This window comes from Anastrepha obliqua, chromosome 5, assembly GCF_027943255.1.
Source record: "Anastrepha obliqua isolate idAnaObli1 chromosome 5, idAnaObli1_1.0, whole genome shotgun sequence".
In the NCBI taxonomy this organism is placed as follows: Eukaryota; Metazoa; Arthropoda; class Insecta; order Diptera; family Tephritidae; genus Anastrepha; species Anastrepha obliqua.
Window position 1 is genome coordinate 4,805,899 of NC_072896.1, and position 13,396 is coordinate 4,819,294.

At 35.0% G+C, this 13,396-nt stretch overlaps 1 protein-coding gene across 5 annotated transcripts in view; it reads right to left on the minus strand.

Moving 5' to 3' along the window:
- Positions 1 to 5,506: 5,506 nt before the first annotated feature.
- The window catches only part of LOC129246978 (thrombospondin type-1 domain-containing protein 4-like), a 37,337-nt gene continuing 29,447 nt past the window's right edge, over positions 5,507 to 13,396 (minus strand). For all 5 annotated transcript variants that reach the window (XM_054885768.1, XM_054885765.1, XM_054885766.1 and 2 more), the window contains exons 2-7: positions 10,502 to 10,687; positions 10,166 to 10,364; positions 9,881 to 10,035; positions 8,717 to 9,817; positions 8,393 to 8,543; positions 5,507 to 7,559 (exon numbers count right to left, since the gene is read on the minus strand). In XM_054885768.1, coding sequence (XP_054741743.1) covers positions 7,393 to 7,559; positions 8,393 to 8,543; positions 8,717 to 9,817; positions 9,881 to 10,035; positions 10,166 to 10,364; positions 10,502 to 10,540 — 1,812 coding nt within the window. In that variant the 5' untranslated portion in view covers positions 10,541 to 10,687 and the 3' untranslated portion in view covers positions 5,507 to 7,392. The remainder of the gene's footprint in view (positions 7,560 to 8,392; positions 8,544 to 8,716; positions 9,818 to 9,880; positions 10,036 to 10,165; positions 10,365 to 10,501; positions 10,688 to 13,396) is intronic.

A 13,396-nucleotide genomic window follows, 5' to 3' on the forward strand; every position in this document is an offset into this window, starting at 1 on the left:
AACGTAGCATTTTATAGCAGAGGACAATGCCAAAGGTTTGCCACTTAGACGCAAATGTTTATTAGAATCAGCTGTTTTAAATAAAACACAATACTAAGTTCGCGTTCTATCTCTATCTCTATTCTTTTCTATCTCTTTCTCTGATACTTTTCTCCTTACCTCCTTGATAATCTACCCTCTTCCCAGAGCTTTAAATACAATGGGCTTTTTAGCCTGAGTGTTTTATGAGCCACCAAATCTCCTGGTGCTCCTTGGCTCGACCTTTTCAAATTTCAAGTTCGACCTTTTCAAATTCAAGTTTCACAAGATTTTTTATAATTTTTTGTGCCAATATATATGCGTAATAATTTCTTTAAAAACACTTTTCTTACCCAAATTTGTTTATTGCTTCTCCGGCGATGCTGATAAATTTGTAGTTTCGTCTCATTTTACAATCAATGTTGCTGGCGAAATTTCACAGCTGTGATGTTAGTTCTAGCCTTTAGTGTTGAAATCGGTTTGAAAACCTTCCATGTTTTGTTAATCTTAGCCGAAAATAAGAATATATGTAGGTTAGGGGTTGGGGTAGTCGAGGCCCGAAAAAAGATGATTTTCAATAACTTTTTTTTGGTAGTCAGTTGCTTTATTTTACAAAAATAACAACATAGCATTAATACATCGTGTTTCGACTTGACTTTAGCAAAATTTCAAAAAAAGAATTTATAATTGCAAAAGTTATCGCTGTTTGTGTGGAGCCCATTTCTACAGAAGTCTCTTGCGGTGATCATCACAAGGCCTTGGAGATTCCTCTAAGATCAATCAGACAAGAGAAATCAGTTTTATTAACCTGTTAAGCGATTAGTTTTTCTTAGACAGCTCGATTTACTGAGCGAAGACTGTCAATGCGAAACCGGTCTTCAGCCAAATATTGGATTCACCGTGCGCGTTGGCTGAACGATTATGGTAACGATTATCAGGAAATTCAGTGTTCATGCTTACTTTATAATGTCAAAATAACAGAGATATTTTAGTTTTTTGCTTAACTTTAAATTTCATAGCAAATGCAATTTCCTTTTTCGGCATGACGCACATATACGACATTAACTAAAAAATGAACTTTTGAAATTGACGCATATATACGACATAATCACTTAACACGTTAATAGATAATCTTGTGCCTGATCGATTTTTGTTTTCAAAATTAACAATATGGCGGCCTCAGGAGATATTTTTCATATTAATTGTTAAAAAAATTAAATTTTTGAAAAACAAAAATCATTCGATCTGGCAGGAGTTTTTTATGTTTTTCAAAAGCAGTATAAATTTTATTGAAATCTACCAAGCGAATTTTAAGTTACAGTGATCACCAGTTCAAAAACATAGTTTGGAGAAAAACGCATTTGAAGTTTTGCTATCGATTTATGAAGATTTATACGAATTATTTAATTACTTACACTGCGTCATCTATTCCTGGGCCATATAACAGTTCTTTAGCCGCCATAGCAGCCTCCAAAATATAGATTAGCTGTTGCCTACGTAGCATTCTACCTTCTCGAATGTTATCGTTAGCGCGCTTAACTGCCACTTTCGTACGTGCAGCTGCTATGTAGCTACATACATAGTTGCTCTCGAACTCTCCGGAGCGCCCGAGCGCGCTTTGTTAATTGTTGAATAGCTCGAAAAGTATTTGTCGGATTCACTTGAAATTTTCACACAATATTTTTAAGATATTATACTTTAAGAAAATGAAATTTTTAAATTCTGACAACCCCTAACCTCTTAATTTTATGCAAATTTTTCAAACATATCTCAGTCATTTTCACTACTTCAAAAGTATGCTTGCTTTCTTTAAAAAGTATACTTTTAATGTTTCCGAATTAATTGTCTACGAATTTTTTCTTATATGTAAAATTGTATGATTGCACTTGACAAACCAAATAAAAGCAATTAATTTCAAAAAATTAATTACCCTAAAAGTATGCAATGATTTCGTGAGCAACATAAAATTTTCAATGCATACAGAGGATGTTAAGTGAAGTCGCAGCAAAATGTTAAATTGATTGCAAGGCGTAAAACCTAGAAGTTAAGCAGCATGAGAATCTATTATATTACATTAGTAATAATTAATAAATATAATATAGTAATTAATATGTAGCAGCGTAATAGTAAAATAGGAGTAATAGAAGATGAAGCCCAAACTAAACAAGACTGGCGGTATAAAAATGTTTTTTATGGCGTCATCTTTTTAATGAATTAGTGATTTGAAAGTAATATCCCTTGCTGGCTTCCAGTGAAAACTTGGTGACATTCGGTTTAGTGGAAGCGAAGTTATTGCGTCGAAAGTGTCAGTATGTTTGCGTCATCAGTGCAAAAATGAGTTTCGAATAAATAGCTAATATCAAATTTTATTTTAAAATCGGTAAAAAGTTTACCGAACATTTGAATTTATGAAAAAAGTTTATGGCGATGATTTTCTATCTCTCGCTACAGTTCATGAGTGGTTTACACGTTTCAGAGATGGTCGTGATGGATGTGTGTGGTCAGTAATCACCGAAAACTCCATCGAAATTGTTCGTAAATTTATCAAAAATTAACCGAAATTATCGTTGAAATTCAAGGAATCATTTTGAATATCTCCAAAACATCGATTTATCGTATTTTAACTAATAATTTGGGCTTACGAAAGGTCTGTGCACGTTTCATTCCACACAAGTTACCTGTGGACTAAAAATTTATCAGAATTCAACATTCGAAAGATTTAATTAAAGAGGTGAGAAAAGACGAGAACTTCCTTTACAGAATTGTAACTGGTGATGAAACGTTGTGTTTTCAACATGAACCTGAAACTAAGCGTCAAAGTGCCGAATGGTAGGTCCCATACGAGCCACCACCCAAAAAATCGCGTTTGGAGAAGTCAAAAATTAAGTCGATGCTCATTTTTTTTTACGATTCCAAGGGAATTGTTCACAAAGAGTTCGTGCCAACAGGCCAAACTGTCAATGCAATTTTCTATCTTGGAGTTCTTCGAATTCGCCATGAATACCGCGAAGGTAGAAGCTGACGCTTATTGCATGATAATGCACCTCTCATCGATCCACTCTTGTGACTGATTTTTTGACCAGAAATCGCATTTTGACCATTAATCACTCACCGTATTCGCCTGATATGGCTTCCTGTGACTTCTATCTATTCGGAAAATTGCATTTGGCCATGAAAAGAAAACGTTTTGTGCCCGTAGAGGAGATCCAAACATCCTGAAGGACATTCCGGTTAATGACCTGCAACACTCTTTCGAACTGATTTAGATCGCGCAAAACAGTGTATCGAGGCCAGAGGGGCCAATTTTGAAAAAATAAACTTGAAGCTGTCAGAACAAAGCTCCTGTCGTTTCTATTTTAGCTCAGTTTTGTTTATTTTGGACTTCATTTTGTATAATGATATCCTGGAATGGCGGCATCAGCGGCTCGTCAACCAAAAGCGACAATTTATGTAATTGGAAAACGACGGAATTAAAGTAGAGCTTAAAAAAGTAAGTAAAAATTACGAAGTTTTATTTATTTTTATTTAAAATCTCTCATCATTTTTCCAAAAATAAAACTTTATTTTTCTAAACCACGAGTAGCAGCTAAGATTTTCATCCACTCCAATAAATTATTATTTTATTCCATTAATAATTAAACACTTAACCCCTTCAAGCGACCTGAGCAGATAGCGCCGTAATGGTAACTAAAGTCAATTTCAGAGGTCACAGCTACTCAAAAGTGGCGTTTATTTCTTTTAGAAATGTCGTATTGCACTCAATGCGCAAAGAAAAAATAATTAATAACACGATGTAAGTGAGTATCTGTAGGCTTTGGTAAATCATTAATCTGGCATTGGCAGTTTTTGTTTTCTGTGCACTAATCCATCTTCCATAAAACAAAAATATCAATTTTTTAACTCTTGCCACTTACTCTACTAACACCAAACACCCGCGCAGACAAACGCTGACACGCGTAAGCAATTAAATAATTATTTAACGCTGCTCACCAAAGCAACAGTAGCAGAAATTGTTTATCAATAATTGCCCACAGCAAATTGCATATTAATGGCAAAAAGAATACAATTGAAAGAAATCCACACACGCGAAACGGTGCAAACGAAGCGTTGGAGTGACAACCATCGTCAGTCACTGCCACCCGCCATTGTTCAAGTAAAACAAAAAAAGAATTATTGCTTTGTGCTGCAATTTCGCGCGCCAATTTGGCAAAGTAACGGCACAATTCGAGACCACCTCGTTGCAATTGCGAATTGTTTCGTGGCTAATGGCTGGCGACTTATTACTCGCTTTGAATAGTTTATGGAAAGTGAAACGAAAATTTAAATTAACATTTTATTTTTATTATATTTTCTGTTATTTGATTTATTACAAATAAACGCGTAGAAATGCAATAAATATGTTTGGCATGGCTCTGTGCGGTTAGTAAATACAAGCATACATTGTAGTCATACATTGGCCTATATGATAGGTTAGTAGTAGTTATGCACTTAGTTTACATGACTTTGGAGGAGTTTTGATTTGTGTGCCTTATTTAAAAATAATTACTACCTTCTGATTTTAACTTTTTCGGGCAAGAGTTGTGATGTAAGATGTTGGTACAATTTTTTTTCGCTTCAAAATAATAATTTATAAATATTTTTGTTAGAATTCTTTTTTTTAATATTTAGAAATTATACTAAATTCAAAGGTCAAAATCTCCATATTGTGTTTATATATTTTTTGATCAGAAATAGTAGTACGTCTTTAATTTTGGAGTATTTGAAATGTAAAATTTTGATAATTTTTTTTGCGTAAAAATAAAATTTCTTAAATATTTCGAGTAAAACAAAAGTATGCAAAAAACAGTTTGATTAACAAGCAAATGTGTGCTACAAAAATTTTTTTATTAAACATTTAGATATTTTTTTAAATTTAAAGCAAAAATATCCATATTGTGTTTTTTTTCGGAACAGAACAGTAGTTCGTTTTCAATGAATAGGTATTTAAAAAACAAAATTTTCATAATTTTTTTTGCGAAAAAATAATATTTTTTAAGCATTTCTGGTAAAAAACTGATCCGAAAAAACAGTTTTTGTTATAAACGGTTTTTGTTAAAAAAACAAAAATGTATGCCAAAAAAAAATTTGTTGCCCAGAAATAATATTTCTTAAATAATTATCGAAAAAAATTATGAAAAAATCAGTTTATATTACAAAAAATGTGTGTTAAAAATTCTTTTTTATTGAATATGTAGATATATTATTTTTTATATGTAAAATTATCCGTGTTACAAATATTTTTGATTTTGGACTACTGTTCGTATTTCATTTTTGAGTATGTAAAAGGTAACATTTTACAAATTTGTTTTGAAATATTCCGTGAAAAAAATTATCCTGAGAAACATATTTTTTATTGAAAAATTTTTTTTTTTAATTGCTTAACATTCAAATGTAAAAATCATATCATGTTTATATATTTTATATATAAATATATATATTTTGCTTTTACTCAGAAACAGTAGCTCGTTTTTCATTTTTGGGCATTTGCAATGTAAGATTTTGATAGAAAAATGTACGTGAAAAAAAATTTCCAATTTTTTGATATTGCTAAAGGGGGAGCCTGCTTTAGAGGCTTCAAAAAATCGATTTTTTTGTTTTTGCCTAAATGTCTTCCCAAACTATCCAAGAATGTGTCCTCAAAATTTCAGAAGCAAATTCAAAATATTTTCGCAGTTACAGAAGAAATTGTGAGCAAGCGTCGAGCAGGTATACGAGCTGGTTTTTTATATACAAAAACTTTGACGCGCGATTTCTCGGTTTTTTATTTTTACGATTTTTCCTAATTGGCGGGAAAGATAGGGAAAAAGTTAAACGTCCTATCGAAATGAGATAACATTGACTGTATTCGGAATTAAATCCTCTTCTAGTTGAACCTAAAAAATCTTAAGAAAGTTATGATTAACCCACTTTTTAAACAATCTAAAGTGAATTTGTTTTTCCAGAAAAATTAATTTTTGTTTTAATTAGCGAAAAATTGTTGAATTTGTCACTTTTTGTTTAGTTTTCTTGGTTTAACTAGAAGCTATACTATACTAAAATAAAAAATTGTTTGGGTTTTTGGTTTCAGATGAAAATTGCGACCTACATCTTTCCCGCCGCACGACACAGGCACACTCGAGGCGCCTCGGCAAAATGCTTGTACCAGGCATAATATGGCATATATTTTAATGAAAAAATTTGAGAAGACTGCTGAAATATATAACAATAACATCTGAAAGTTTCGGTTTAATCGAATATTTCTTTCCTCCCCAAAAAAATCCACGAAAAAATCAATTTTTTGAAGCCTTTAAAGCAGGTTCCCCCCTTAAGTTGAAATGTAATAATATTTATTGTAGTTTTTATAACTTTTATTTTTTTTTATTTTTCTTACTCAAAAGGTTCGACTTATATTTTGGGGTGTTTTCATACAAACTTTATTCGCTCAAAACATAGTTTTGGTAAAAACAAATATTCTGAAGATTTCTAATATTTGTATTGTGTTTAAATTTTTTTTGTTTGCTTAGCAACAGTAGCTCAGTTTTAATTTTGGGGCAATATTCTTGAGCAAAAAACTACATAAGACTTATTATTTTATATATTACGAATACAATTCGAAATCAAGAGTATTAAATACAACAAGTGACATAATACAAATTTCGAAAAAAGTGTATTTCCGCCTGAATATTTATTAAAAAGTTCTGCGCTGATTTCGCTGTAGGTTACAGAAGCACCAAAAGTATCATAGTTCCCAAAGCCATTGGAAAAGCAGACTTTATTTTGGCTATTTAAATGATTCAAGGGCTTCAAGAAAAATTGCATCATCATAACTGTTTAAATTCGAATATAATAAATAATTTATGAATAAATTCTACATATTTGCCAAAACCCATAAGAAAAAAAATCCCCAATTGAGGGTTTTACAGTGATCTGAAACGGGAGCTACTCGTACTTAATGACTGCATCGCTTTCATATTATTTTTATTTTTTCCAAAAAATAAAAACTATGGTGGAAACGGCTTAACAAACCAAACGCAATTCGGTTAAATGTTTCTCTTTCATTTCGTGATGTGAATGCTGTGCTCGTATATACATAAATATGTACTGATGTTGAATAATAAAAAAAACATTCATACTTAATTATATTTCCTTTTCGGCTGCATCTTACCAACTAAACTGACTACATTAAATTCTATGCTAATGTTAGGATGTGGTTATTGCCGCAGTAGCTTCTGAATACAATTAAATGCGTAGCGCTGCTCAGTCGCAATGCCAACGCTGCTGCGGCAGCAAAACTTTCTGCAATTCTCTCCTGGCTTCTGCCACACATTTCATCGAAGTATTCCCGCTGCTGCTGGTCTAAGCGAAGCCCCTGCATGTTGCACAGCAATAGGTTTTGTAGTAGTGCAATTTGCACAATCGCTGCCGATTTATCCGCTGGCAATTACTCACATCATCTTTGCAATTCACTGATGGCTCAGCGGGCTTCAGAGTATCTCGTTCCACATCGAACAGTGTGTTGAGCTCTGTGAAAGTAAAGTAGGATGCGAGTAGATCAAAATATTAAAACAGGAATTTCAATATTTATTTGGGGAAAGAAATCCATTATTTTCTCGGCAGATGGCCGTATTGATCAATATCTCGGTCAAAGTATCGATCAAACAATTTAAAGTTTATGCTCGTTGTCAAGGTGACATTTCGCACTAAAAACATTCTAAAATGGCGAAAATGCAAGCCAAACTGAAATTGTGAATGGTGTCTATGGTGCCGATACTATAACAGCTAATTACGCCCAATTTTGCTTTCGTTCGTAATGTCGATAAAATCACAGAAAATCGCCTAAGAGCTAAAGATCGACCATAAAACCGTTTTTAACCATTTGCGCAAAAATGTTAAGCAAGAATAAGAGATTTATTTCTTTTTTTATTTTATTTTATTTTATTTTATTTTATTTTATTTTATTTTATTTTATTTTATTTTATTTTATTTTATTTTATTTTATTTTATTTTATTTTATTTTATTTTATTTTATTTTATTTTATTTTATTTTATTTTATTTTATTTTATTTTATTTTATTTTATTTTATTTTATTTTATTTTATTTTATTTTATTTTATTTTATTTTATTTTATTTTATTTTATTTTATTTTATTGGATTTTATTTTATTTTATATTATATTTTCCTTGTTTCTGTAATTTAAATACATTTTCCAAATATTATTTCATTAACTTCTTTTTTATTTTTTTACTTTTTGGTTTTGTTTTATTTTTTATTTTTAAATATTACTTCTTTTCATATTATTCTTTATATTCCCTTCAACCTTATAAATATTAGCGAGTTTAGTTATTCTAACAGTACCTTCACATTTCTGCACATTACACGTTCCATAAACCGGTTCACGTTCCAAATATTTACAATTCGTCGATTCGACCATCGCCTTTTGCTTCCAGTCAAATTCCAGGCATTTAGCATAACGTCGTTGAACACCTTCACCACAGGAACGGGAGCACTACAAAATTAAATATTTTACATAATTAAATAAATTAAAAATAACATTTCTTGGAACAAAAAAAAAGTATGTAAAAATGTCTTAAACTCAATCGCATTAATTTTAATTTTTTTCCGAACCCTCTTGCCGCTCGCCAATCGCATTCTTCTTCACCCCACTACACATGCACTCACCTCCGACCACTCCGAATAATGCCACTTGGGTCCGCAGAATGTCACCTCTTTGTGCGTGCAATTCATCACAGCACGCGGCCGCAATAGAAGATCACATTCTGCTTCATCGACCGCCACACCTTCCCTCAAACACAGCACTGCACGCCTACGTTGTAAGTTGAAACAATCTCCCGTGCAATTACTCCATTCTGAGGCAAACCACGTGCCATACTGACAAGCGGCTGCTTGTTGGCCACTGCTACAGATACGCTTCTGCTCTGGTGTAAAGCGCAAATCACACAGATCTGTGTAGGGCGGTGTACGATCGCAGTAGATCGAACGATACTCAAAGCCTGCACCGCAATCAGTGGAACATTCTTGATTCCAGTCGGACATCAACCACACACCCGCTTTGTCTAGGCGATCGTTACGTAGATGCCGGCGCAACGGTGTGGTCGAATTGTAAACGCTGCGCACCATCGTGGGTGCACCCACTAAACGCGCGAAGACACGTGGCGTCTTGTCAGGGCCACGTGCGTAAATTTTGCGTCGATTGAGCTTTGGGCAATTACAAGTCTCATTCAATTCAGGCAACTTTTCTTCTTCACACAAATATTCAGAGACTTCCTCAATCTTCCCATTGTTCTGCTCCTGCACACAATTGACAAAACGCGTGCGTATACCCTCTACCTCGCCCTCGGCACATTTGCATTCACCATAGTCGCCAGCGCGCCAATAGGCGGGGCATAGCCCGCGATTGCAATGATAGATATCCTCACTGAAAACTGGCTTCTCGACAAAAGCGCAGCGCTTAGGCGAATAATAGCGCGTCGGTGAGTCGCGTATGCAACGGAAAATGGGTGGCTGTATGCCGGGGCCGCACGAGCGATTACATTCGCCAAAGCCGAGCAGCTTCCATGAAAATTTGCGGCGTTTACGATCGCGCGCACGAGCAATTTGTGCCGAAACTGTGCCGTCGAGGTTGTTGTCGTCTACATCGTCAAGAGGTTGGCCGACCTCATTCCATTGCGACGGAAACTCCTCCTCCTCGTTTATAGAAGCTGAAGGTATCGGAAGTGTGTAGTCGTATTGGACACCTGTGTTGTGTCCACGCGCAAAGAGCTGCAGAGGAAATAACGAAATTCGATTTTATTACAGTTGTGCGAAAGGCGCAGGTTGTCTTACCAAAAGCACAACAGGTTTGCTTATCGGCCCTTTCGAGGTGATTACGCTCAATTCGCGATTGTAGTCGTAACTGTCGTCATTATACTCGAATAAACCACTCTCCGAAGCGCGATTATTGCCGTTAATGAGAAATATGTCATCCGTTGTTTTGAGTGCTGCAGGTACAAGCATAAAAAAAAATTATTAGGGGTAGATTTAAATGTATGTTGGGAACCTTTTTCAATGATAATTTTTAATTATTTTAATTTACTTCTTAATTAGTTTTTTCCACTTTCTTTCTCTTACCTAATAGATTATCACTTCGTGTCAACTGTTTGATGGTCAAATTCATCGCACCCGCTGGAATTGTATGCACGTAGTTGTAGCCATGACTCAGTTTGGCTTTGCTGAACACTTCGGAGACTATCTCACATAACACCGAACCGCATTTAGTTTGAGCATCTTTGGTGGTGGTCGGTCTTATGACGCCACTTTCGTGCACGGCCTGCAAAGAGGCAAAATAGTTCACACTCACAACAAAGTCAAGTAATAGATTTGTACATATGTATGGAATATATATACATGGAATAGACTTCAATTAAGTTTAAAAAACCTAGCAGTGAAAATAATTTTTTAACTTACCAAATTAAGTATTGAAAAAATTATCCAGAACTTCCACATTTTGTATTGTTAAACTTTCATCATACGAAGTTTTAATATTTTACTCTTCCTTGTGATCTTATGACTTGGATATTCATACATACATACATATATGTGCTTATATAATTTGCTTGTATTTGTGTTTTTCAGAATTTTTTATTTTAATCTCTGTTTTAAGTGGAATAATTATTACTCTTTTAAATAAAAAAAAAATAAAAATATTTCTAATTTTATATTTAAGTTATTTCTTTAAAGTTTGCTATTCATCAAACTTTAGCGACATTTGTCCATATCCATTTTTAATTACAAAGAGTTTATTTAATTTTAGTATAGTCGTAGTTGTGTAGGCCACAGTAATCAATTATACAGGACAAGTGCCAGTGGACCATATCGCAACCCTGTGCAATGGTCTGTGAAAATGCCCGTCAGCGTAACCCCATAACTTTGTGCCAGCTAACCTCCCTTAGCTCTTCACTCCTAAGCTTAACCTTGATTGTAAGTGTTGTCCCATAGCAAGGAAGGACTCGGATCCTATTAGTAACGAAGCCACAACGAAGCCTCTTTTGCCAATGCGTCCGCTACTTCGTTCCCAAGTATACCCCTGTGTCCTGGAACCCAAATTAGCCGAATGCGATTGTGTGTTCCTAAAAAATTCAGTTTCTCGATACACTCAAGAACTAGTGAGGAATCAACCTAGCAGGATGGCAATTCCTTGAACGCCACCTAACTCTCGCTCAGAATGGCAATTCGCTCATCCTTTATAAATTGATTCCTGGCCATAGACAGACGGCATACACCTCCTCTTGGAAGATGGTTGAAAAACTATCCTACGGCACAGAAAGCTTCGTGGTGAGGCAATATATTCCAGCGCCTCCGCCTTCTGTTGGTCTTCGAGCCCTTTTTATACCAGTGCAGGGTCAACTCTTGCAGCTTCCTTCAAATGCAGATGTACTCCGGTTAAACTTGTCCTCTAGTTCAATTTTGAACTAACTCTCAAATTTAACGACTTTAGTGATATCATCCTTGGGTAACTGGGCGTGGGAGCTGCAATCTCAGCAATTCCATGTGCTTAGATGACATCACTTTTCCTTTACCGAAACCTTCAACAGAATAAGCTTGGCTGATTGCTGAATAACTATGCGAAGCGGTGTCAACTCGAGCATCACCTCCTTCTGACTCTGAAGCCAACTTCCTTGGCACGGAGCCCGTTCTGCCACTCCCTTCTGCAGTCATCAAAGCCACGGTTAGCAAACGGGTTACTCTGACCCACAAGCGAGCTTGGCAGGCTGCAGATAAACAAAACTGATGTTACCGGTCATGTCCGATCGACTGTCGCAAACCCTTCTTTCATTAAACAGCGAGGACTGTAGCAGGCTGGTTGCACTGATGACAAGCCACTTTCTATGGGCAAGGACATAGAAAAGATAGGCTTCTCAGACAGTGCACTCCGCCCAGCATGTGGAGAGGAGGATGAGACGGTGGACCACTTTCTGTGCGTCTGCTAAGCCTTCGCTCGAATCAGGTTTGAGGCCTTTGGCACTGATGTGTTAAGAAGCGACCACCTTGGCTCCTTGGCACCACAAGATCTACTCAGATTTCTTCGGGGGTCGAGTAGACTTAAAGAAAATTAAAAAGGTAATTCAAATGCAGTACAATGGATTCAATTGTGTCTGAGTGCTGTACTTGCCAGTCTGTCCCGACAAAAAAAAAAAAACAAATACCGCCTCCATCGTAGCTGTGGGGCAGGTCCGCATCACCCTAAGCACTGAAGCTTGTTCAGTGCTGCCCGCACCGTCGAGAGAGCGGCTCTCCATACCCAAACAATCGCTCCATATGTTATCATTGGCCTTATTGTCATGACAATTGCTTATCATGGCAGAAATGCACTCGGAGGTCTACCATTGCCACCACCACCATTAGAAGAAACTTTTTCTATCATTTGGTGTTTCATACACGGATAAAGGGTGTAAACGCCAATTATATATATATGTTTATATATACATCCATCTCAAGATTTTTGGGCTACACCCACAGAGGATTTTCTTGCTAAACGTTTGCAGATCGTGAGAGCTTTTGCTGCTTTGGACATCATTTGTTGTTACTTGACTAGGCTAAAAAAATTATATAACATTTTTTTATTTATGCTCTTGATTTCAGCCATTGGATTATAACTCCACATTTTCAATATTCGTATACTCTTGTAGTAGTTCGAATTTTTTTTTTTTTTTTGTACTTATTTGTGCAGTTATTTATTTTCTAGGCGAATAAGTATTCAAATTCTATAAACAAGTGGGCGAAAGAATGCTTTAGAATTTCTTTCTTCCCCTAAGGCTGAAAAAATGACTAATGACAAAAATGACGAATTCTAAAACTACCAAATCCTTTATGCAGTGTTTATTGGAATATGTGATTCATTGGCTGAGGCTAGAAAGTATTAGTCAACGAATGCGACTGCAGCGATTTAAAGTCGCCATGATTGCATTATTCAATACTTCCGAGTTACATAGGTATTAGCTTATAAATACCAAAAAGCGCTTAACTAACCACCCAACTGGGGCTATCTTAAGGGGTTAGGTGGGTTACAGAGGTTCAAAAAAAGGGTATTTTTACTATTTTTTTTTTAATATATACAATCATATATTTTATTTAAACAATTCAGCATATCAAAGATACATATTTAAACAGTATTTTGTGAAATTTTTATTTAAAAATTCCGAAAACTCAGCCGTTGGTACCTCATCTCCCTTAACGTCTCACAAAAAATGCTCTTGCCGTGGACAGCATAACTCATTATTGGTTCATTTAAAATCAAAAAACCAAAAATATTTCGTTAGTACATAGATAAATCTCGTTACTGGACGAAGGAAAAAAAAAATT